General features: G+C 51.2%; 2 protein-coding genes across 2 annotated transcripts in view; one reads left to right on the forward strand and one right to left on the reverse strand.

Annotated features, from left to right (window-relative positions):
- Positions 1-6,279, reverse strand: part of GRID2IP (Grid2 interacting protein) — a gene marked incomplete at both ends in the record, with an annotated part of 38,912 nt that extends 32,633 nt beyond the window's left edge. Inside the window, 2 exons of the mRNA XM_082006884.1 lie at positions 2,947-3,101; positions 5,716-6,279. Coding sequence (XP_081863010.1) covers positions 2,947-3,101; positions 5,716-6,279 — 719 coding nt within the window. The remainder of the gene's footprint in view (positions 1-2,946; positions 3,102-5,715) is intronic.
- Positions 6,280-12,160: 5,881 nt separating this feature from the next.
- On the forward strand, positions 12,161-19,532 carry ZDHHC4 (zDHHC palmitoyltransferase 4; the record flags this gene model as incomplete). The annotated part of the gene is made up of 6 exons (XM_082006890.1): positions 12,161-12,289; positions 15,135-15,208; positions 16,888-17,066; positions 17,169-17,294; positions 17,941-18,185; positions 19,248-19,532. Exons 1-6 carry the CDS (start codon positions 12,167-12,169, stop codon positions 19,530-19,532), a joined length of 1,032 nt encoding a protein of 343 aa, XP_081863016.1. The 5' UTR covers positions 12,161-12,166.
- Positions 19,533-21,337: the final 1,805 nt, after the last annotated feature.

Raw genomic sequence — 21,337 nt, forward strand, 5'->3', positions numbered from 1 at the left:
GATGGGAGCGGGGAGGAACCGGCGCGGCACGTGCGTTATCCCCGCTATCCACAACCAAACGGATGAAGAAAATGTCAGCAAATTAAAATCTGCAGGAGCTTAATTCTGGGCAAATGGGATGAAATCCATTTGAGCTAAAAATCAAAAAAAAAGCCCCAGCCATCCCTGGAAAAAGCCCAGCCCCAGGACAGACAGGAGGAGGAGAGCTGTCTGCAGCCCTGGGTCTCTGCAAGCACGATCTGAGTGCTGAGTCGGGGGGTCTTGGGTTACGCTGCGCCGCGGCACCTTGCAGGGAGCACGTTAAATCCCGGGGGGAGCCTGGGGAGGGGACAGGCGGGGGAGGGAGGACAGCCAGCAGCAGCAACACCAGGCAATAAATCCAGCTGGTGCAGAGGGAAGATCCAATCAGGCCAGCATGAGGGTCAGCGGCGGACGGCGACGTACCAGCCGCCCGGCTCTGCACGACAGGCACCACGGCGTCACCCACGGCAGGCCAGGGCCACGCGCCCCGTGGCAAGGCCTCGGCCAGCCTGGCAGGGCGCGGGGCAGGCGGCGAGGTGACCCTTGTCTGCCTTGCCCCCAGCATCGCTCTCAGCATGCCTCCCCTCGAGGTGAGCGGGCGTGCAGGACCCCCCAGCACCTCGGGTGGAAACAGCCCCCGGGGAGAGGGGAGCCGGCCACAGCCTCGCAGGGACGCCGGGGCTGGCTGGCGGGTACCCGCGTGGCCCAAAGCCCGTCCTCGCACAGCAGGACGAGCCCCAGGATGCCCGCTGGGTCAGCTCAGACGGGCTCCGCTCGCCCGAATTGCACCTGGTGGACGGTGAGACAGCCGCACCAGCACCCCGTCCCCGGAGCGAGCACCAGAGCCGGGACCCCTCGTTGTACGGATCCCCCGCACAGCTCTTCCCCAGCCCCGGGGTACCGGTCAGGGCGCAGACCCCAGACCCCTCCTCAGCCAGCAATGGACTGAACCAGCTCGAGCTGTGCAGACATCACCCACATGAATTCACAGCACCCCCTAAATCCAGAGCACCCGGGAGCCGCTCATCACCTTTCAGCGAGTTATTAAAAGCGTTAAAAGCTCCTGCTCAGCAGCAAACCCGTCGGATGGGAGACCCTGGGACAAGCACCTCGTATCACACACGGCAGCGCACAGCGGTGCTCCCCAGCACCCCCGCGGCATGGAAACCTGGTCTCCAAAGCACCTTTTTTTTATTTTCTTGACTTCATTTCATTAAGATTAGACAGTAAATCTTTTCCCTAAGCTAAATATTTCATTTCCATTAAACCGAGATTAGCTGCCTGATTTACGGCACCTCTTGCCCCAGCCCCAGCGTTAACCTTTTACACGGGGGCACGGGGCGGCTGCGGGTTTGGCTCTGTTGCAGAGGGGCTGTAACACGGCATTGCCCCACGGCATCGCGGGGCTGGGCGTGGGGCGAGCTCTGCACCACGTGGCAGGGACGGCGGCACTGTGTCCAGCCGTGCTGTCCTCCGCTGGGATGGGGACACCCCGGGGGGAACCTGCTGTGCCCCCCGCAGAGGGGCTTGGGTCTGGAGGATAACTTAGACGCTTATTTAAATCCCCTCTGGGGAGAAAAAAATCCCCTATAATTCCCCAGATGTGAAGACAAAGGCGGCCTCCGAGGCGTCCGAGGCATTTCCGTGTATCATTTTGGGGAAAAGATTTTTCCTCAGTTGCGGGTGGTGGGTTTGTTTGATCGGGACTAGTTTGGGGTGGTGGCTCAGGCAGGGCTCGGTGCCGTCCGTCCCTGCCCCTAGCCCCAGCCATTTGCTTGTCGGGTTCCCCAGGACATTTTGGGGGGACAGGATGCTGCTGCGGGGGCAGGAGAGCCCGGACGTGGGCACCTGGACGAGGTGGCTGCCGGGGAGGTGACGGTCCCCTCCGCACCCCAGCTCTGCAGGGGTCTGTGCCCGTCCCCGCTCAGGTGTGGGGGTCCCAGGTGGCCCACGTGCCGCCGCAGCAGAGCGGGGGTACGCTGCGTGGCAAGGGCCACCGACCCGCTCTCCCATCCTCCCCACCACGGGATTGCGGCAGCACGGCGGAGACCCTGGCACGGCGACGTTGTTATGGTAACTGTAATATCTTGCAATTCCACTGATTAAAGCAGGAATTGGAAAGCCAGGCCCGGAGCGGGGCCAGATGGAGACCTGATTCCCTAACGGCCATCGTCTCAGCCTGGCTGTAATCCCCACCATGTGTCCACGCACCGGCACCGGCCCGCAGTGCCGGCCCGCGCACAAGAAGAGCAGTGCGCCGGCTGCACCGGCTGCACGTCCACGGCACGGCCGCTCCGCCAGGGGCTCAAGGGGTGCCGGGGACCCCGAGCCCGAGCGGAGCATTGCCAGAGCATCCCGGGACGAGCGACCGCAGCCCCGGCCAGCCCAGGGTGCTGTGGGCAGTGCTGGCCTGGAGGCAGCCGGTGGCCCCAGCAGAGACCCCCGGCAGCCGCCGGAGCTGCTGGCAGCCCTGGCCGACCCCCCGCCCGCCGCCAGCTCTTGCCTTGCAGAGCTCGGTTTATTTTCTGGCCAGGCTCCTGGAGAATCGCCAGCCGTTCCGCAGCTAATCCCCCCTCCCTTTGAAACGGCAGCCAGAAATGGGAGCCATGTCCTGTGCTGCAGGCGGAGGCGGTGGCTCCGTGGGGCTGGAGACCACTGCTCCCTGCAGGGACGGGGACGGCCGGCCATTGGTGCCGTGGCAGGTGCGGGTCCCCCTGTCCCACGTGGGGCAGGACAGCCAGGCAGGCTGAGAGCCCACCAAGCTCTGCTCGGCAGCCCCTTGGGAAGGGGGTCGGCATCTTCCCCACAGGGACCTCCTGACCCGTGCCTGCTCCGCTCAGCCCTGCGCGCTCCTCATCCACGGGCAGATGGATGCCGGCGGGTTAACGACCAGCGCGGCAGCGTAGAGGTGCTGGCACCCTGTACCTGATGTTGTCAATCAGGTGCTGGTGGGATTCCTGCGTCAGGACCACGCAGAGGGTGTAGGCCAAGTCCTCCACCTTCCGCTCTGCCGCGTACTGCTTCAGGATGGTGAACACCTTCTCCTTGACCTCTGGCTGGTCACCGAGGATGTCGTCCACCTGCAGCATGGGAGCCGGGGAAGAAAAGGGAAGGGGCGTTGAGCAGCAGAGCACTTAACCGCGTGTACGGGGGCACTGACAGTGCAGAAAACATGTCCGTCTAGTCGCAGCACCTGATCAGTCCCCGAGGAAGGAACCCATGGAGGGAGGAAGGAGAAACTTCGCACAGCACCCCTGGGGCCTCGCACGCGTCCCTGGTTTCGCTGTTCCGTGTGTTACAAACATTGCACCAGGACAGCAGTGTGACCCCAAACCCCGAAACTCTGCCCGGGCTGGGCCCTGGCGGGTCAGTCTGGAGTCTGCGTGGCAGAGGACACCGTGATGGGCTTTGGGAGGTGGTTAAGCCTCTAATCACGCCCTGATCCTGCCGGGCGGCACCGTCCTGCCATTAACTCCGGAAGGCTGCAGGGAATTGGGGACAAGGAGCGCGAACGTGAGCACCGGCCCTGGAAACAGCATCGCCAGCTTCCAGCCATCCTCCCCATCTCTGACAGCCGTGACAAATGGCAGCAAATACACAGGATGCAGAAAGCTCCTCGTGACCACCCTGCAGCCCCTCCGTGCGTTGGGTTTTCCTGCATGAGGTGATGGTTTTGTGCTGACAGCAGGTTTCGCTGCTTCCCTCCAGCTCTGCGAGCCCCTCGCCCTTCCCCAGCACGTGTGTGCGCAGCCCTGCGGCAGCACTGCGAGCGAGCTGGCCAGCATCGCCCAGCCGAGCCCCTTGCACCGGCTGGGAGAGGCCCTTGCCCAGAAAAGGGTCAGAGACGTTTCCTCCAGGCGCTCGTCCCTCCCGGCAGCTCCCCGGGGAGGCCCATCGCAGGCGCTGGGACCCCCAGCACAACCCTCCAGGTGCTGCTGGGTTTGCGCAGCCGCCGCGCAGGCGCCGCAGGGGCTGCCGGCAGCAGCAGCGCTTCAAGGTTACCGAATCTGGGGCAGCCGAGGCAGCTGCGTCCCCCGGGCAGACTCGCATGCTTTTCACTCCCAAGGTCCGGCACAGAAATGACAAACCTGTGGTGTTCCCGGTGGGCTGAATCCCAGGATGCTGCTGCTGGGCTGAGACCAAAGGGCTTAGTGGGGTGGGAATGGGGGGGTGCTCGTGTCAGCGCCGTCCCCAGCGTGTCCCTGAGCGTGCAGGGGACAAGAGGAGATGTTGACCTGGAACCGAGACCCTGAGCACCTCCAGCGCGTTCGGTGATGCCTCCAGGCTGCCGGGACGCTCGGCGGGCGCAGCCCAGCTCCAGCCCTGGCACCGCTGCCGCCGCTGCCGCCGGTCTGTCTGCCAGGCGAGCACCATTCAAACAGGGGCTCTGCCAAACGAGTGGTGCTGGGAAAAGCCTCCATACCTCAGGCTTGCGAGTGACCTGCAGGTAGTGCAGGCACGAAATACAAGCCAGCGGCACCCTCTGACCTTCCAGCCTTGCAGCAGCTGGGCAGGAGCACCCGGGTGCTTCAGCACCAGCACCAGCAGCACCTACCAGAGCTGAGCTCCCAGGTAATCGAGGGGGCAGAGCACCCTGCTGAGTTTTATTACTTTCTGCATCCTGTAAAAAAATGAAGCCACTTAAAACATCTGTGCCATTAACTCCCTCTAGAGAGGCGTTTGCCAGCCAAGCTGCGCTCCATCGCCCGGGAGCCAGCATCATGCGTGCTCCACAAACCTGCTTCTGCCCAGGCTGGCCGGGGCTGCCACGGGCAGCTTTGCTTGGCAGCGGAGCGAGGTGGCAGAGGTGCTGCCGAGGGTGCTCGCAGCATCCCGACCAGTTTGCTGACTTCAAAAGTGCTCTCCCGTGATGATCCAGGAAACGTTTACATGGTTTAATGTGACTTCACAAGATGGAGGCAACGTGGAACAACCTCTCATCCTCTTGTTAATCTCCTGTACTCAGCAGGTATCTGTTTCACATGCGATGCTTTGCCTTATGAATCCAAACCTCAGTGCATATTTGTGAATCTTTAATGTGGAAGCTGACTGAGGGGATTCGGCTGATACCCACGAATCTCTTTATGAATGTCTAGTTCCTTTATTAGCTTGGGATCAAAAAACCCACAAGCCTGGTTATTTTCACAACAATATTTTAAAAGGCTACTTTGAAATGGAAATTAGAAAGATTAAAAAAACAACCATGATCAAATTTATAATTACCACAAGGCGATGTGTTTGGCAAACTACCCACTAGGCAGCCTTCAGGAACACAATGAAGATGTAATCACATTGATGTTTTCCCTTTGCAGCATAGTAAGAGCTAAAATGTCTGCGGAATGACATGCTCAAACTTTGAAGGGACGTTGGGACGTGTAGGAGTGAGGGATCTGCCCCCGTGGGCGTCCACATGCTCTTGTAGTGCAAAGGAGTAAGTACTTGGGGTCATCCCCCAGAGGATCTCCAAGCTCTTTGCAGCCTCCATCCATTCTCCCAGTGATTTTTGAAATACAGGTAATTAATCAGACCCTTCTCTCGGGCTCTGAAGCCCCGAATCTGCATGCCAGCCCTGTGTCCAAGCCAGGAGCATCCCCCCATCCAAGCACGCTGCAAAGTCTGAATGGAGGAATCTCCAAACCACTTGGTGCAAGCGGTGCCCTGAGCCCCAGACACTCGCCGACGCCCCAGCCTTACCTTCCTGCTGAATTCCTGCGCTTTCTGCTTCCTCTCCTGGCGCACGGCGTCGGCACTAGGGACGCGGTCCCGTGTGCCGGCCGCACGCTGCGGCCGCAGCAGCCCCAGCCGCAGGGACCGCCCGCGGCAGGACCCCACCAAGGCGGCCACCGTCTCCTGCAGCATCACCGGCATCCCGTTGACTTCCAGCACGTAATCCCCCGGCTTGATCCCGCACGCAGCAGCGGGCGAGTCCGGGCTGACACTGGCCACTCGTGGGGGGCTGCTGCTCACCAGCTCGAAGCCGAAGCATCCCCGGGGACCCGGGGGGATGTTGGCGTGCTGCAGGCGGGAGACCACCCCGATGCTGGGGGGCACGTTGCTGCAGCGCCTGGCCAGTCCGAGCAGTGCCTCGCAGCCCAGGGAGGAGACGGGCTGCCCCTCGATCTCCAGCACCTCGTCGCCCGGCCGCAGCCCTGCCACCGCTGCGCTGCTGCCCTCCTGCACCCAGAGGATGTAGCACGGACCGGTCCCGCTTATCTTGAACCCGAAGGCCTCCGGCCAGCCCTGGTTGGTTGCTGGCATGGCTGCAACTGGAAGAGAAGGGGGTGAAATAAGGAGTTGTGGTGCTTTTTTCATCCTTAACGTTAGCTCCTGTAGATGCCACATGGATCCCATTGGGTATGGGGGCTCTAGTCTGTGCTGTGCTCCCCTGCCGTGGGAAGAAATGCCCCAAGAGGGACAATTTTCCTCTGTATTTCCCTAAAAAATAGCTTTTATTCTTCTATAGTTAGGCTGCTGGCAGTGCCAGTGCCATTAGCAGTGAGGAAGCTGCGTTGGCTGGAAAGGTCAGGGCTACACCTGGCACCCGGACCGTGGCCTCGCACAGCCCTTGTCTCGCCCGTCGCCGCCACCCACCTAATCCCTGCTCCCAGGGAGGTGCATTTAGGCACCTGCTTGTATTTATTTGTCTAGCAAAATGATTATTTCATTTCCCTGACATATCATGTTAATGAACAGGTCATCCAGTGACTTAAGACAGCCTTATTTTAACTAACTCTTCTCAATACTCAGTATTTTAGCAGTTTGCAACTGCAAAATTACTGCAGATCCATTAGAATTTGCCAGATCCTCTCAGCTCTCCTGGGAGTATTCCTTTGTGCCCTCCCTGTCCTGTGTATAGTATTAACAGTACCACAGCATCCAGAAATACAAAGATGAGGATTTTCAAAAGGACTTGTTTGTGGTTCATTTGAAGGGTTAGGACCAGCTCCAAAGATACTCAAGGAGAAATCAGGCACATCAGCCCTAAACATCTGCAGAAGTCGTCTTTGCCCAAGGTAAATCAGACCAGCTGATCTACGCAGCTCACTTGGATGCCCTTTCGACGCTGCTGATGGGTAAGTGCCTGCATTGCCCGCTGACGCTTGCTAAATTAATTTGCACGTAGATTTTCTCTTCATCTGATCTTAGCTGTCTGAGAAGATGCTTTTTTCTCCCATGTTTATTCCTTCTGTGCTACTTAACGCACATTAAGCATTACAAAAATGAAACACAGGCTATTTTACCTGTGTAAATTATCTTACGGAGACTACAAAGACTCAGAATCGCTCAAGAAAACATCCTCAGCAATGCACCTTGAGTTTTGTGCTCTTCAGATCACAAGGTCTCAGTCACAGGCACAGAGCCCCGCAGCAGCCTAATGCCGGCTCTCGGTGCGTCCCCCCAAGGGGCTGCTCCCCCCCCGGCCTGGGCAGCCCAGAGGCTCCCAGTTCGCTCCCGTCCGTGCTCCTGCCGGCACAGCAAAGGCATCCCTACACACCTCCACCGCACCGCTACCGGGGCGGCTTGGCTCTCTGCTCTGAATGACCAAAAGGCATTTCTTCTGCTCCTTTGAGACTTGGGAAATCTTGGTCAAAATTCAGTACACTGAAAACATTGTTTAATACCCTATTATAGGCCAGAGAGATGAAAGGAACTCTTCCCAGATCCATTTTCAGCAGGGATAATACAGACCAGCTTGCTCTGAAAGCAGAATTATGAGGAATGGCAGGCAACACAGCAGTTCCGCAGAAATCTGTATTAATAACCTGAGCCTGCTCTGCTACTGCACACAGCTACTCAAGGCTGTATTACAGAGGGCACCAGAAGGGCTGCCTTCATAAGGAAATATTAAAAAGGACCAAACAACATGCTGTAACTAACGTTCTAAGTGCTGTAACTAACATAATAATATTGTCCTCCTTTGTACAGCAGTGCTGATTAAAATGCTACATAAAAATCAGGGATTATTGCTATTATTTAAAGAGGAAACAAAGCTGTTGCCCCTGTTAATGGGTACAGTTGTCAAGCACCGGAGGGGAAGTGTTGAGGGTGAAGCACAGGGACAAGTGTGGCAACAGAAGGATGGAATCCATCGGCGAGTGAACACCAGGGCATCCCCGGGCTGTGGAGCACGGGCTTTGAAGGCTCCAGCAAGAACATAGTTATCACCGGGACGGCCACGGCAATGCCGGGGACAGAGCTCCAAGGCAAAGCCCGGCAGAGCAGCGGCCATCACCCTGCTGCGGGGGGCTGCATCACCCCCTTCCACTGCTACTCCCTACGGCTCAAGCACTTACAGAAGTCTGCAGCCATCCAAGCGAGCCTGCCGGGCTCTCGCCAGCGGCAGGTTTGTCCCACTACGGGGTCGACGCTTTCTCAGTTCTCCTCCATCGTCCCTGGAAACACGTCCCACCTACCCGCCGGGCTCCCAGAGGCATCTCCCCCTTGCTCCCGCGTCCTCGCTGCAGCCCCCGGAGCGCTGGGGGCACAGCCCTCGCACGTAACGCCGGTCCAGGGGTGGGTGAAACTGCTGCTGTGCCGTAGCGCTGGGGCAGAGCCGGGACAGCCCCTTGGGCAGGGGATGGCTGCCCCTTCCCAGGCTTCTTACTCGAGCCCTGCACCCTTCCAGCCGCTCTGAGTCAGCACCCGGCACGCAGAAAAGTCTTTCTTGCCTTTTTGTTTCCTAATTAACTTATTTCCAATGCAAAGAGAAGCGCAAACAGACTAATTGCCGTGCTGGTTGTGGCTGAGTCTGGTGCTGACCTGAGCCCACAAGATCTGGGGAGAATTAGGAGCTGGAAGGAGGTAAAACAGATTAGTGCCCGTGGAGGGAAATCCCTTACCCACAGGGCAAATCCGAAGGGACAGCGCTCTGCAAAGCAGCAGAGATGCAGCACACCATCGCCGCTCCCAAACGCAGCTGGGCGTGCTGAGACCTCGCTGGCCCCACCACTGGCAATTTGGGTGGGAAACCAGAGAGTTTGGGAGTACGCGTCTGCCAAACACCACACGTTTCACTGCAGGGATTTGGGGGTCTGGACTGACTTCTACACGGCTTGCCAGGAGACCTCTCCCCAGCCAGGCTCCTCTGCAGAGGGGAGCGGGGGTCCGCACAGCAGGGAGCGGCTGAGAGCATTTCACAGCAGGGACTGACTGTTCGTTAAGCTGCTATTTCTGATTTTCTCCTCTGCTTCCTCAGCACTTAGGGATCCCAGGGCTTAGCACACTAAGAGGTTTTAGGGTATTACATGTCCTGCTGCGGTACCAGCGGGAGGGGCTGTCTGCATCCCATCACAGACCACACAGCAATCCGGTCTTCCCTTGGCACCTTGTTGGCAGCGCTGGGCTGGATGGGAAAACTTCCCCAGAAAACCTGGAGACTTGACATGGGACTGGATAAAGCCTCAGGAAGGGGAGCTGCAGGGTCCTGCTCTGCCCAACCTGAAGGTGAGCACGATGCGGTGGAGGGTCTCCCTCTCGCTCATGCCCTTCATGTGACTGCTGCAAGGGAATCAAGATCCCCTCCTCCTCCCGTCCTCTCCAGCTCTCGTGTCAGCGATGCTCTGCAGGAGATGGGACGTGTCTCCTTTCTTGCAGGATCTGCGCAAACACAAATTTCCTCCTCAGCAGCTGAGATCCGTGGGTGCACATTGGGGGGAGTGTGCACTGCCCTCCCGTGTTGACAGAGAAATGCACGCGCCTTCCTACAAATCGTCAGGGCATCTTCGCTACTCACTGCCCAAACAGGCAGAAAAAAACACCTGCAATGGATATTATTTTCTTTTTTTTCCAGCAAGTAATTGCTTCTTTTCCCACCATTTTTAAGTTACTTGAATATTTTAAAACACTGACAGTGAATTTTAATCCCTGCAAGAAATGAGTTATGGGATTCCACGTTAATGAAAATATTGTTTCCTTGAAGACCTTCTGCTAGACAAGGCAGACAAGACTTTTCACTCATTTTCACAGCACTTAGGTTGAATCAGTTTCATTTCTCTCAGACTCAACCTACTATTAAAGTATTTGCTGGCTGTTTTGTCCTTGAGCACAGCCTACAAGGCCACTAAGAGTGGACGGAGCTCCATGGCGGTGCCAGGCCCTGCTCCGTGGCACTCGCTGCAGCTCCTGCCAGTAGCGCAGGCAGCTCCGTGATATACACAGGGACCGCGGTGCACAAGCCCTGCCTGTCCGCCCGCGGAGAAATAAACCACCTCGCGTCCATGCTGCTGCCAGCACCCCATCCCAGGGCCCCTTCTATGCTGCCAAACCTGCCAGGCTACCTCCAATGTCCCAGACAAACCTACAACTGTACCTGGAGCACTACCGAAATTTTGCTGTATCAGTAGGAAGGGAAAAAATGGCTTTTTCACAACGTCCTCTATCAGAAGCAAATTGCATTGGGCTGCACTCTAGGATAACTGCGCCCCAGCAATATTTTGGCTGCATTTCTCTCTCTCAGGCTCTTGTTTGGTGTGTTGTGGGCCAAGAACTTGCCCAGGAAAAAAAGATCCCCTTCCTGAAACCCAGCCTCATCTCCTGCTGCTGCCACGTCTCCTGACCGAGGCGATGAATTTCCTCTTGGTGCCAAAGCACCCCAAGCACACGTCAGAGGGCTTACCTGTCGTGCCCGAGATCCAGCCCGCAGCAGACTGGGACCCAGAGCTGGCAAAATCATCACAGCAGCTTCAAAGCTTTTGGATCAGTTACCCAGCGGCAGCACCCGGCTGAGTTTCTATGGCAAACTCTAGCCAGGCACCGTAACCCAATCAGCCGCTCATTAGAGGCGCTCCGGGGAGTACGGACCACACCAGCCACGGGAACGGTTTCAGTTGACAGACACCACAGGAACCGGCACAGGACCTTTATCTCCTGCAGCTTTAGTCCACCTCAGCCCAGTTCCAGATGAGATCCCTGCAGGTACTAGAGCAAACTCACCCCTACTTCTTACAGCACAGGGGACAAGATGGCATGAGAGGAGGCTCCCTACTAAAAGGGAATGTAACGCTCAGCACTCCTGTAGAAGACAAAGGGATTTTGCTTTGGAGGAGATTTCACCAAGGCAACAAGTCTGAAGAAAGTTTTGCAGGTTCTTAAGAAATTATGCAGGATGGGCCATGCCAGTTGGCACCATTACACAGACCCCCTGGAAACAGAAGAAAACAGCCCGTCAGCTGCCCTCGGTTCGTATGGTAACAAGCTGCCCAAGACCTTACGAACTCTACACACAACTCTGGGATTTAAAAAATTATTTAACTTTTATTTCTACTGCTTTAACCTTCGTTTTCTGCTGCAGAGGAAGGAAGGTGGCCGGAACGAACAGCTCTCCCCAACAGCCTCAGCTCCTTCAGGAGGCGATGGCTGATTTCTCGCTCGATTTGGAGACGCTTCCCGGTGTGTTGCCTGGTGTCAGCCCCATCCTGACACCGCCGCCCAGCTCCCCTCAGCCTGGAGGCCGCTCGGCTGGGTCCGGCCCGGCGCGGGCGGCTGCCCACCACCGGCTGGAGAGACGCCGTCCTTGGAAGCGGACCGTCGGAAGGGCTTGGGCAGAGCGGGTCAGCCGGGCTGCTCTGCCGGTCCCCGGGTACGGCTCTCCCAGGACAGGGCCTGACGAGCGGCACCTCCCGCCGCCACGGCCGCTTCCGGGCGCGACAGGCCCTTCCGCCACCGCCGATCCCCGAGCGGTCGGGGCAGGACTCGGCGATCGATTCGTCGGCCTGGGCGACGGTGAGCGTCCCCCTGCCGCGTGGGGGAGTCCGTGTCCCCCCGGGCTCTGCCCGCCGGCCCTCGAGACCGGCGCCCTCGACGCCCCGCAGGCCTCGGCCATGTCCCCAGGGCAGCCCGGGCGCTCCTGCTGCCCCGGGGCTCGGAGGCCGCAGGCAGGTCTTGTCGCAGGGTCCCGGGCCGTGCAGAAACCACGTAAAATGTTGAAATAAAGCCTGTGCTCTCGTGGAGGGGGCCGGGGTGCGCTGGCTGGACCCCGAGCTGCTGCACTGATGATCTTAGAGGTCGTTTCCGACCTTAATGGTTCTATGATTGCTGCGGAGCAGTGAGTGAGGGGTGCGAAGCACGGCTAGGCCCAGGCGCTGCTGCGGATGCCTGGCACCGAGGGGCACTAACAAGCTGCTTCTGGTACGTTGCGGGGCTCAGGATGGACTTTCTGACACTCTTCTTGATTTACTTGTGTTTTGTTCTCACTACTACTGCCCTACTCTGCATCTGCTCGGGAAGGAAGGAGAGTTTCCTCACACGAAGTGTCCATGGTGCAACCCAGGTAAAGAACTGACCTTTCAGAGCGATGAACAGCTCCTGTTGTGGTCGTTGTGCTAGAATTCATGCAACTGCTGTATTTCTCCTTTATAAAAACTGCTAGTATATGTGGTTAGAGTGATGATACGGTGTATTCACAAGAACTGGTCTATTGGCCAGGAAGGCCGATAGAACTCTGGCTTGTATCAGCAGTAGTGTGGCCAGCAGGAGTAGGGCGGTGATCCCCCCTGTACTCTGCACTGGTGAGGCCGCACCTCAAATACTGTGTTCAGTTTTGGGCCCCTCACTGCAAGAAAGACACTGAGGTGCTGGAGTGTGTCCAAAGACAGGCAATGAAGCTGGTGAGGGGTCGGGAGAACAAGTCTAATGAGGAGCAGCTGAGGGAGTGGCCTCAAGTTGTGCCAGGGGCGGTTTAGATTGGATATTAGGAAAGACTTCTTCACTGAAAGGGTTATCGAGTATTGGGACAAGCTGCCCAGGGAACTGGTGGAGTCACCATCCCTGGGGGTATTTAACAGACGTGTAGATGTGGCACTTAGGGACATGGTTTAGTGTTGAGCTTGGCAGTGTTAGGTTAACAGTTGGGCTTGATAATCTGAAAGGTCTTTTCCAACCTAAACGATTTTATGATTCTGTTCCATATTTCGTGCTATTTTGACAACTGCTGTCAAGTCAGTGCTCATTAGGATTGGAAACAGAAGTATGCTTCATTTCGGCTGATGAGATCCTGCCCAAGCAGGTAGTAAAAAACCATTTGTGTCTTACAGCTGCTGTTCTTGCATGTGTTGGTCTGGCTGGCTGCAGTCACCACAGGGTAGTAGTAAGGATGGAACTTCTTAACGATGCTGAAAGTACATTGTTTAGCAACACCATAACATGTCAGCTTTGAGAAATTAAATAATAATGAGGCCCCAAGTATTTGCAGTGTTATGGTATTTGCTGCTCACATTGAGAGGAAAAGGGTAGGGGGAGGTTTGAGAATTAAAACAAGGAGAAAATTATAACTGGTAGCACGTATTTTAGGGGAAGCTCTTTAACGTGAGTATGTAATAGTGCTGCAGGCTGTTGTTTCCTAAGACAGACAGAGGAGTGAAGAGCTTTAAAAGAGGATTTGGAATTGGCATTTTCTTGTAAAAACAGGGAATGAATTGAAAAGTCAGTAGCTTATTTCTCTGTCTATTGGACTGTGTCTGAATGAAGAAGGAAAAAAAGGAAACGATAAGAGAAGTATCATTTAAATTGTAAATAATATTTAATGCTGTTTACATTAGTCTAAACAGACTTTGGCTTTTATTACTAGTATTATACTTTTTTAAATTTTGTTTTATAGACACGCATATCACTGTGCAGAGAAATTTATTATGTTCCCACATTTCTTAATAGCTGCTTCTATGAAACATGTAACAATCAGCAATTAAAATACTGCTGTGATGTCAAGTCACTGTCTGGAGAAATGTAATCGATACTTGTACGCATGAAGTAAATATAGTTAATCCTATCACTGTATTTTAAATTAATTTCTGATTGTAGTGAATGAAGTGTGTAAGCCTGGAAGTTTGTTGAAATTGTTTGACTGCACTCCCGTAAGGTCCTTTAAAGTATTCATTGTGAGCAATATGAAATAATTAACTTGCACAGAGCACAGCTCTTCCTAGCTCTGTGGCGTGTCAGCTTCCAGCCTCCGGTCTTGTTTTCCTTGCTGCCAGCGGTTCAATTGTGTGAGGTGGTTGTATTCATTGTACAGGTCTTCTCGTTCTCTCCTACTTTTGTCCTCACTGCAAGCACAAATCGTATTTGTAAGAGCCTTTTGCTTTGGCGTGAGGAATGGCTAAAATACAGGGGGCTGCTGTACTTTATGTGGGGGAATAATGGACGTTGAATGTAATGTTAGGCTGTACTAACACACAAACAGGTAATTTAAATTTGAATTTTGCAATTGCATGCAGGTTGCTTTTCTGTCTAGTTAATGTGTTTCCTATTGCAGTACACATTTAGAAAAACTTGTCACTTGAAGTGCTGATATGAGGCGTACCAGTTAAAAATATTTAACATCTTCTCAACTTTACATATGCTTTTTGCCTTCTGGTCTTTCACATCTGAGACAAGAAGCTCTCACTGCATATTTTCTTTCCATGTCAGCTAGAAATAGGCTCAGCTGCTCCAATTCCTCCACCACTGATGGAGCAGCGTGTTGCTATAGAGATCTGTCATCTTCTGAAGAAGAGAGTCAAACAATTCCGCAGTCACAGACTATTGCTGAGGTTTTCACTGAATGAAGATGGGCAGTTTTCTTCTTCATTGTGTTTTTGAAACGGCAGTTAGATAGATACAGATTTATCAGACTGTATCATAACTGTAGTTGAAGGAACTGTGGATTTTTCGGTTTTGGTGGGGGTTCTTTGTTTTTTTGGTTGGGTTGTGGGGTTTTTTCCCTTTTTCTGGAGGATAGTGGGCTTTATCCCTTTGCTTATCTCTGCCTGCATCTCTCAGATGTCCTGATGAAGCATTTGTAGTTCAGAAATTGCTCAGTTCTATCACCTGCTTAACCAGTTACCCAGTCTATAACCCAATATAAGCTTCTTATAACTTTCACACCTTAACCCAGATACATTTGTTTGTGTCTGCTGGGCTCCCGAGAATATAGAACCTCATTCCCATTTTGAAAACCCCAGCAACATGCCTGCCTGTATTCTTAGGAGCTCAGAGGCCCATGAAAATTAGCTTCCTCCCCAGTGATACAGCTACAGATATGTAACTGAGGAATTAGGTGACTTGTATTTTTATTTGAACTTTCCACAAGGCAGAAGCAATGCGCAATTCAGGTAACACGGTGTTTTCATTTGCTTCAGATATTGTCATTTGTAATCCCCACACGGTTCCAGAGAGTGACACAGAGGGCACTTCACAGGCTTTTCCACACAAGGTATTGTACTTTTTTTTTTTTTAATGCTTTTGACATTCTTTTACTAGTATTTCTGGTTACTATGGCTGACCTCCTGCCATCATCAGAGCTTTCAGTATTATCTGTCTTCATTAGGAGTGCTTGTCGGGGATTACAGACTCCCTTTAAGGTTTGCCACACTGTTGTCTTTCTGTTTCTTGCTTGTTGTGTAGAAGATGGTACCCTGAAATATTTGAACATATTGACAAATAAAGACAATGTGGCTCAGTAGCTTCCAGTGTAACAGATGTTGGTCACACGGGTGGGAGATTGCATCCACACGAGAATTACAACAGACTCTCTGGCAGCTGCAGATTGAGTGTAGACAGAGCTAGTGATCCCCATCCTCTCCTTCAAATCCTGTTAGTCCTAGTCCAGCAGCTTGGATATCCAGGTGGCTCAAGGGGAAGCTGCACAGCTGCCAATGTGCAGCCTGCTGTATTAAGGTGAATTTTGTAGTGTCCTGTAAACTTCGGTGCTTTAGGATCTGCTTCAGAAAGTATTTAAATACCTTTCCTGTGGGGGCAGCAACTAACTCCAGGATGACAAACACTTCAGGGGCGTTAACATCTACAGCTGTTGAATGTGCTCTGCAGTTGTTTTGCTGCCTGCTGTGCAGACTCTCTGCTGTTAATGCAGCCCAAGAGAGAGCAGTTACACTGTCAAACGTGCAGTCAGCAACAGAGCAATTATCTGATGAGCTTGGTGTAGTTGTCATTGGTAGATTATGCTGTGCGCTGGAGGCTCTTTGATCCTCCACGCACACCCTTCGACTGCATCGCCTCATTCAAGCGAGAGATTTTTCGGTTCATGCAGATGTCCAGTGAGGCGCAGCACTAGAGGGTGTCTTCTTGTAGCCCTGCAGTTGAGAGGAGACTCCGCAGGATCCTGCTGGATTGCACACAGAAATGGTGTAGGGGAGAGCAGTAGAGGAGAGCTCATCTGCAATGGACTTGATGCTGTAATGAAATACACATCACTAGTTATTTCAAACTCGTAGTAGGAGCCCAGCAAACTGATTTAGAATGCAGAAACCTGTAGTAAGTCAACATTGCTCTCCTAATGTGTGGCTTATCTGAGTATCTGTTTGCCAGGCTGCTGAAAGTTGTTGCTCAGTATGATGCATCCCAAACACACCTGCACACCAAACGGTTGTGCAACATGCCTCACACAGCTGCAGTCTGCTGACAGGTTGGAACTAGTGTTCGCCATTGCTAACCTCCTGCCATGCTTATTTCGTAACAGCTGCTTATATATTTTTACAGTTTTTTTAAGATTACCTTTCACTGGGGTTTTCCTTGCTTTCAGAGCAGCACACAGCAGATGCCTTCTGGCAGAATGTTTTGTGGCCTATTGCTGTGGCATATTTTGTCAGCACCAAGGGATTATGAGACTGTACTTGACTCTACTGATGGGGAAAAAAATCCAAAGGACATGCCAATAATGGAAGTGAATTTAGCTGGCATATTTAAAGGAGGGAAGAAGAGAAGGATAAGCCTTTGGGTGGAGAAAACACTATTAATATGCCATCCACGCTGGCCTGAAAACCTAAAAGAGGTGTCTCCTTGCATTTGGAAAGTCTTTGCTGATAACCTCTGAGTGTACTTGACCTGTTAATCAGGATGCTGAGTACTAAAAAGACTCTCCCCTTTCTGTTACAGAAGCTGTTTGTTTGTTGTCCTGCACATAGCCTTGCAAGCTGCAGTGTATGGGGAATACACATGGGAAGTGTTTGTTTACTGCTGGGAGCTGCAGTTCCACCTCCTCCTCCTGCTGCTGCCCTACCTGCTGCTGGCTGGGAACATGGGCTACTTCATTCTCTGCTCCCAGGCCAATCCTGGTAAGCTCCTGCTGATTGTGAGCTGTAGCTGTTTGAAAACAGAACCTCAAAAAAATGTTACAAACACCATTACCTTTACTATTTTTCTCTTTTCTTTCACAGGTATAGTAACAAAATCAAATCATGCATCATTGATTAAGATTTATGCATATGATGGTGTATTATTTCAGAAAGGCATCGTGTGTCCTACGTGCAAGATGGAGAAGCCAGCCAGATCAAAACATTGCAGTAAGAACCTTAACTTCCTTGATAAGCGTAACAGTAATACTTTCCCACATTAATTTCCCATCAATAACTGCAGTCCACACTACATCTGTTCTGTTACCCAGCTCGGTGCACAGAGGATTTTGTTCATTTCTCTGGGCTCCCAGACCACAGCTGCCCTTTGCCCATCCATAGAACTGTTTTGCTACTATTTCTTCTTGCAGAAATTACCAGTTCCAAGGGTATCATTCTGGATCAAGAACAGGCAAGCTATTTAGCATCTAGACATTAAATGAAAATTGATCACCTGTCAAGACCTGGGTTCAGGATTTTGTGTTTCTCTTGCAGAATTTGCTGTTACAATCTAAAATAAAGCTGGGAGCTACAATCTCTACCTTTCATATGCTTTGCTAGGCGGTACTGTCAGAGAAACCGAAGTCTTTGAGCTGCAGTCTTGATGAATAAAAGAGGAAATGAGATACATGTCTGTTTTTAGTGTTGAGGGGGTTTATGGTATGCAGTTGAAATTAATGTATTTGCTTAAAAAGCTATCAGCTAAATCATGACTATAATTTTAAGATTTTCTCAGATGAAAGACTATCCTAAACTGTGTAAAAATCGATTACTGAAAAAACAAGTGACAACTGTCTTGTCACTCACTCCTCATCAGGTTTCTGCAGCATCTGTGTACATCGTTTTGATCACCACTGTGTGTGGGTCAACAACTGCATTGGTGCCTTCAATGCAAAGTATTTCTTCCTTTACCTCTTCACACTGACTGCCATGGCTGCAACCATTGCAATCATCACAGCAGCATTTCTCATCCAAGTGGTGCTGCTGTCAAATATGATGCATGGGAGTTACGTTGATGACCGAGGACAAGAGCGTGCTGTTGAGATTCTCTTTCTCATTCAGGTAAGTTTATGCTGTCTGGGTTTACCTCAGTCTTTGCTTTCAGGAATGTTGTCAGTCCACCTGTTCTCACAGGCAGGATGTGGACAGACTGCAGTGTTTTTACCAACTTTACACAGCTAATTAAGTTTAGAAAACTGCCATTGCAGAATACTTTACAAATATGGGATTTTTCTCATAGCACTTCTTTCCACTCCCCCATTTTTTTTTTATTTCTGTCTCCAGGCTGCTTTCACTCAGCAGACCTGGTTCAGAAAGAATGACTTTACATTCCAGTGACCATCCCCTGTAGAAATGTTTAGGAAACAGTTGACAGTCCTTGAGGTATCTTCACAGAGATGGTAAAGCAGGACCCTACTACCCTGGAATTTAGATACTTGAGTATTTTCTCTCACATACAAGCAAAGGGTGACTTTGAGTCTCTCTAGCACTTGAGTCATTTGCATTTCAATCCCTTTCTGCAGTATGGCAGTGAGGTGATAAGTAGTAAATGCTTTATCTTTTCCCCATCCTAGACAACAGATGTTTCAGCCTTGGACTCTTGCAAAGGGATCTTGGTCAGGGAGTGTTTGCTCATGTTTGAGAGGTACCATTACCACGCCCCAGTATTGGAATTTAACTCAGAAAAGAGCTGCTTCAACTGTATCATGTTAGCAAAACCTGAAGTTGTACCAGATTGTAGCCTTCTCGTGTGGCAGTTGGTTTTCAGATGATTTGCATTAATGACTTTTTAAATTAAAAAAACAACAAAAAACAAACAAGCAAAGCTCCCCTATGAAATACAAACATTCAGAGATAGACGGGTGTAGAAAATACCCCTGCATATTAGCGAGGCTTGCGAGGAAATAAATTTCTGGAAATCTTCATGCTCTACTTAAGGATTCAGTCAGGAACAGACCTTCGCAGAGCTGGATGGGGGATAGGGCTATGACCTTGTTTCTGGGGCCGCACAGTTACGTGTGTGTATGGCTGTGCATTTCAGCTGGCGTGTTGCAGTGGTCACATGCTTCCCTGTGATTTAATGCTCCAACTTTTTAACTAAGCCATCATTTTCTTTCTTTGCAGCACCTTTTCTTGACTTTTCCTAGGATTGTCTTCATGCTTGGTTTTGTTATTCTCCTCACACTCGTACTGGCTGCATACTGCTGCTTCAATCTATATTTGGTCTTAACCAACCAAACTTCCAATGAATGGTATAAATCCAGGAGATATGGGTGTTCCCACCATCTAACACTGCAGCCTCATGGCAGACGAGTTGTCTACAAAAACATTTATTCTAAAGGAGTCTGGGTGAATTTAAAGGAAATCTTTAAGCCTCCTACAGTTTTGGAAAGAAAGAAGAAAACATGAAGATACTATTCTTTGTAAGTGCATTTTTAATGCACTTTAATTTGTAATACTTTATTTCAGCAGTGTGCTTTGACGCCCCAAACAACTTCTGTAAAAAGATTACTGTATTTCAATTAAGCAATTGGAAACTATGTTTTCATAAAGCTGACCCATCTTCAAAAAACTAGAATTCTGCCAAGTTTATCTGTAACACTAACTCGTAGCAGTTGTGAGAGTGGCCTCTTACAACCACCGTACAGAAGCAAGCTGGACTAGAGTTAAGTTCAGCTAAGAAACACAGATGAAAGGAATTATTTTTTTTTAATGGTTACTGTTTTGTGTGCTGCATAATATATACCACTGTATAGTAGGCAAACTGAGTTTCTAAGTTACTTTGGTACATATTAGGTCTTACTGCAGGAGACTTTACAGGAAAATAGCAATGCCACACATGTGAAAGTGGCACCTATTTGTCGGTTATTCACCTTTTTTCTCCCTGGCAGGAAAACAGTAACTCACAGCTGACTGCAGTTTTCTGATTAACAATGCCTCAGCAGAGCACTAGTTAAGATACTTCACTTGGTGAGATCTCTGAGGTTAAGCTTAGTCCTCTTGTCTCCTCGTTAGAGGGACCAGCAGTGAATTTGCTGGTATGGAGAGGCAAGTTTGGTCCATCTTACTGAAGTGAATCTTTTCCTCTGTGCGTGCACTTGCAAGGGAAACTGCTAACAAAGAGCTGCTGTGAACTTTGAGGAAGCTTCATCTTTTTGTGAGTACCTTTGTTTGGTAAATGATTAACCCATTAATGTTAACAATGTGTAAAATAGGTTGGATGTATTTAGCTGAAAAACCCCGATTACTGGCAGAATTTTAACCTGCAGAAACCATGTTCTACTGCAAACTTGTACTAGCATAGAGTACCTTAATTTCAGAAAGGAAACTACTAAAAGGGCTACTTCTCCTACCTGCTGAGTCTCTTGATACCTGTTTTCAGCTCATTCAGATAAGATGCTGTTTCAGCCATAGAGTCATGAAAATGGTGGACTTCTGGACAGAAGTTCGGTGTCCTGAAAAGGGCATCAGAAATTTGATACTGAGCTCTGGACGTTCAGGTCCTGGCAGATTACAGACTTAATCCTTCTGGCATTTCTTATCTTTATTCCATTGTTTGATATATCTGGTCACAGGCGAATCTCAACCATGTCTTAGGCATTTGCTTGTATTTTGGGCATTTTGCAGCAGGGAAAGTTAGAGGTTTTGAGGCTGTTCCTAGGGTTCCCCCCTGCAGTCACTGAACAGGTCACTTCAAAAGCACAGCAGTAACATCGTCCTCCACTTGCGTACAGGGGTTCTCTAGATGAACACTGAAAGGCACTTCATCAGCGTCCCTCCAGAAAACCCTCTGCCTTAGCGGTGGAAGGCCAAAGTAAACTTAGAGCTATGCAAGTAACCTTCTGAAATCCCTTGAAAGATCTCCAAAGCAGAGATGTACTGGCTGCTTTCAGAAGCTTGCATGCGTTTGTTTAGGGAAAAACAGCATGTTTGACTCACCCAGCGATGAAGGTTTCTTTGGCCCTTTTCTCCTTACAGAAATTCTTCTCAGTGATAATAGAGCAGAAATTGGAAAAATACAGTAAGAACTTTAAATAATTTTATTTTAAAAAATGTATTTATTTACATGCCGAATCTGTACAATATGTAATTAAAAATCCATATATGGTTGTGTTGGGTTTTTTTTTAAATCATATACAATATGGCTTTACATACCAACAGACTAGCTCTCAGAGTAGCCTGTCTGGCATTACAAGGGTACAATGATGCATTCT

The sequence above is a fragment of the Phaethon aethereus genome, assembly GCF_964289735.1.
Source record: "Phaethon aethereus genome assembly, chromosome: 15".
Taxonomy (NCBI): Eukaryota; Metazoa; Chordata; class Aves; order Phaethontiformes; family Phaethontidae; genus Phaethon; species Phaethon aethereus.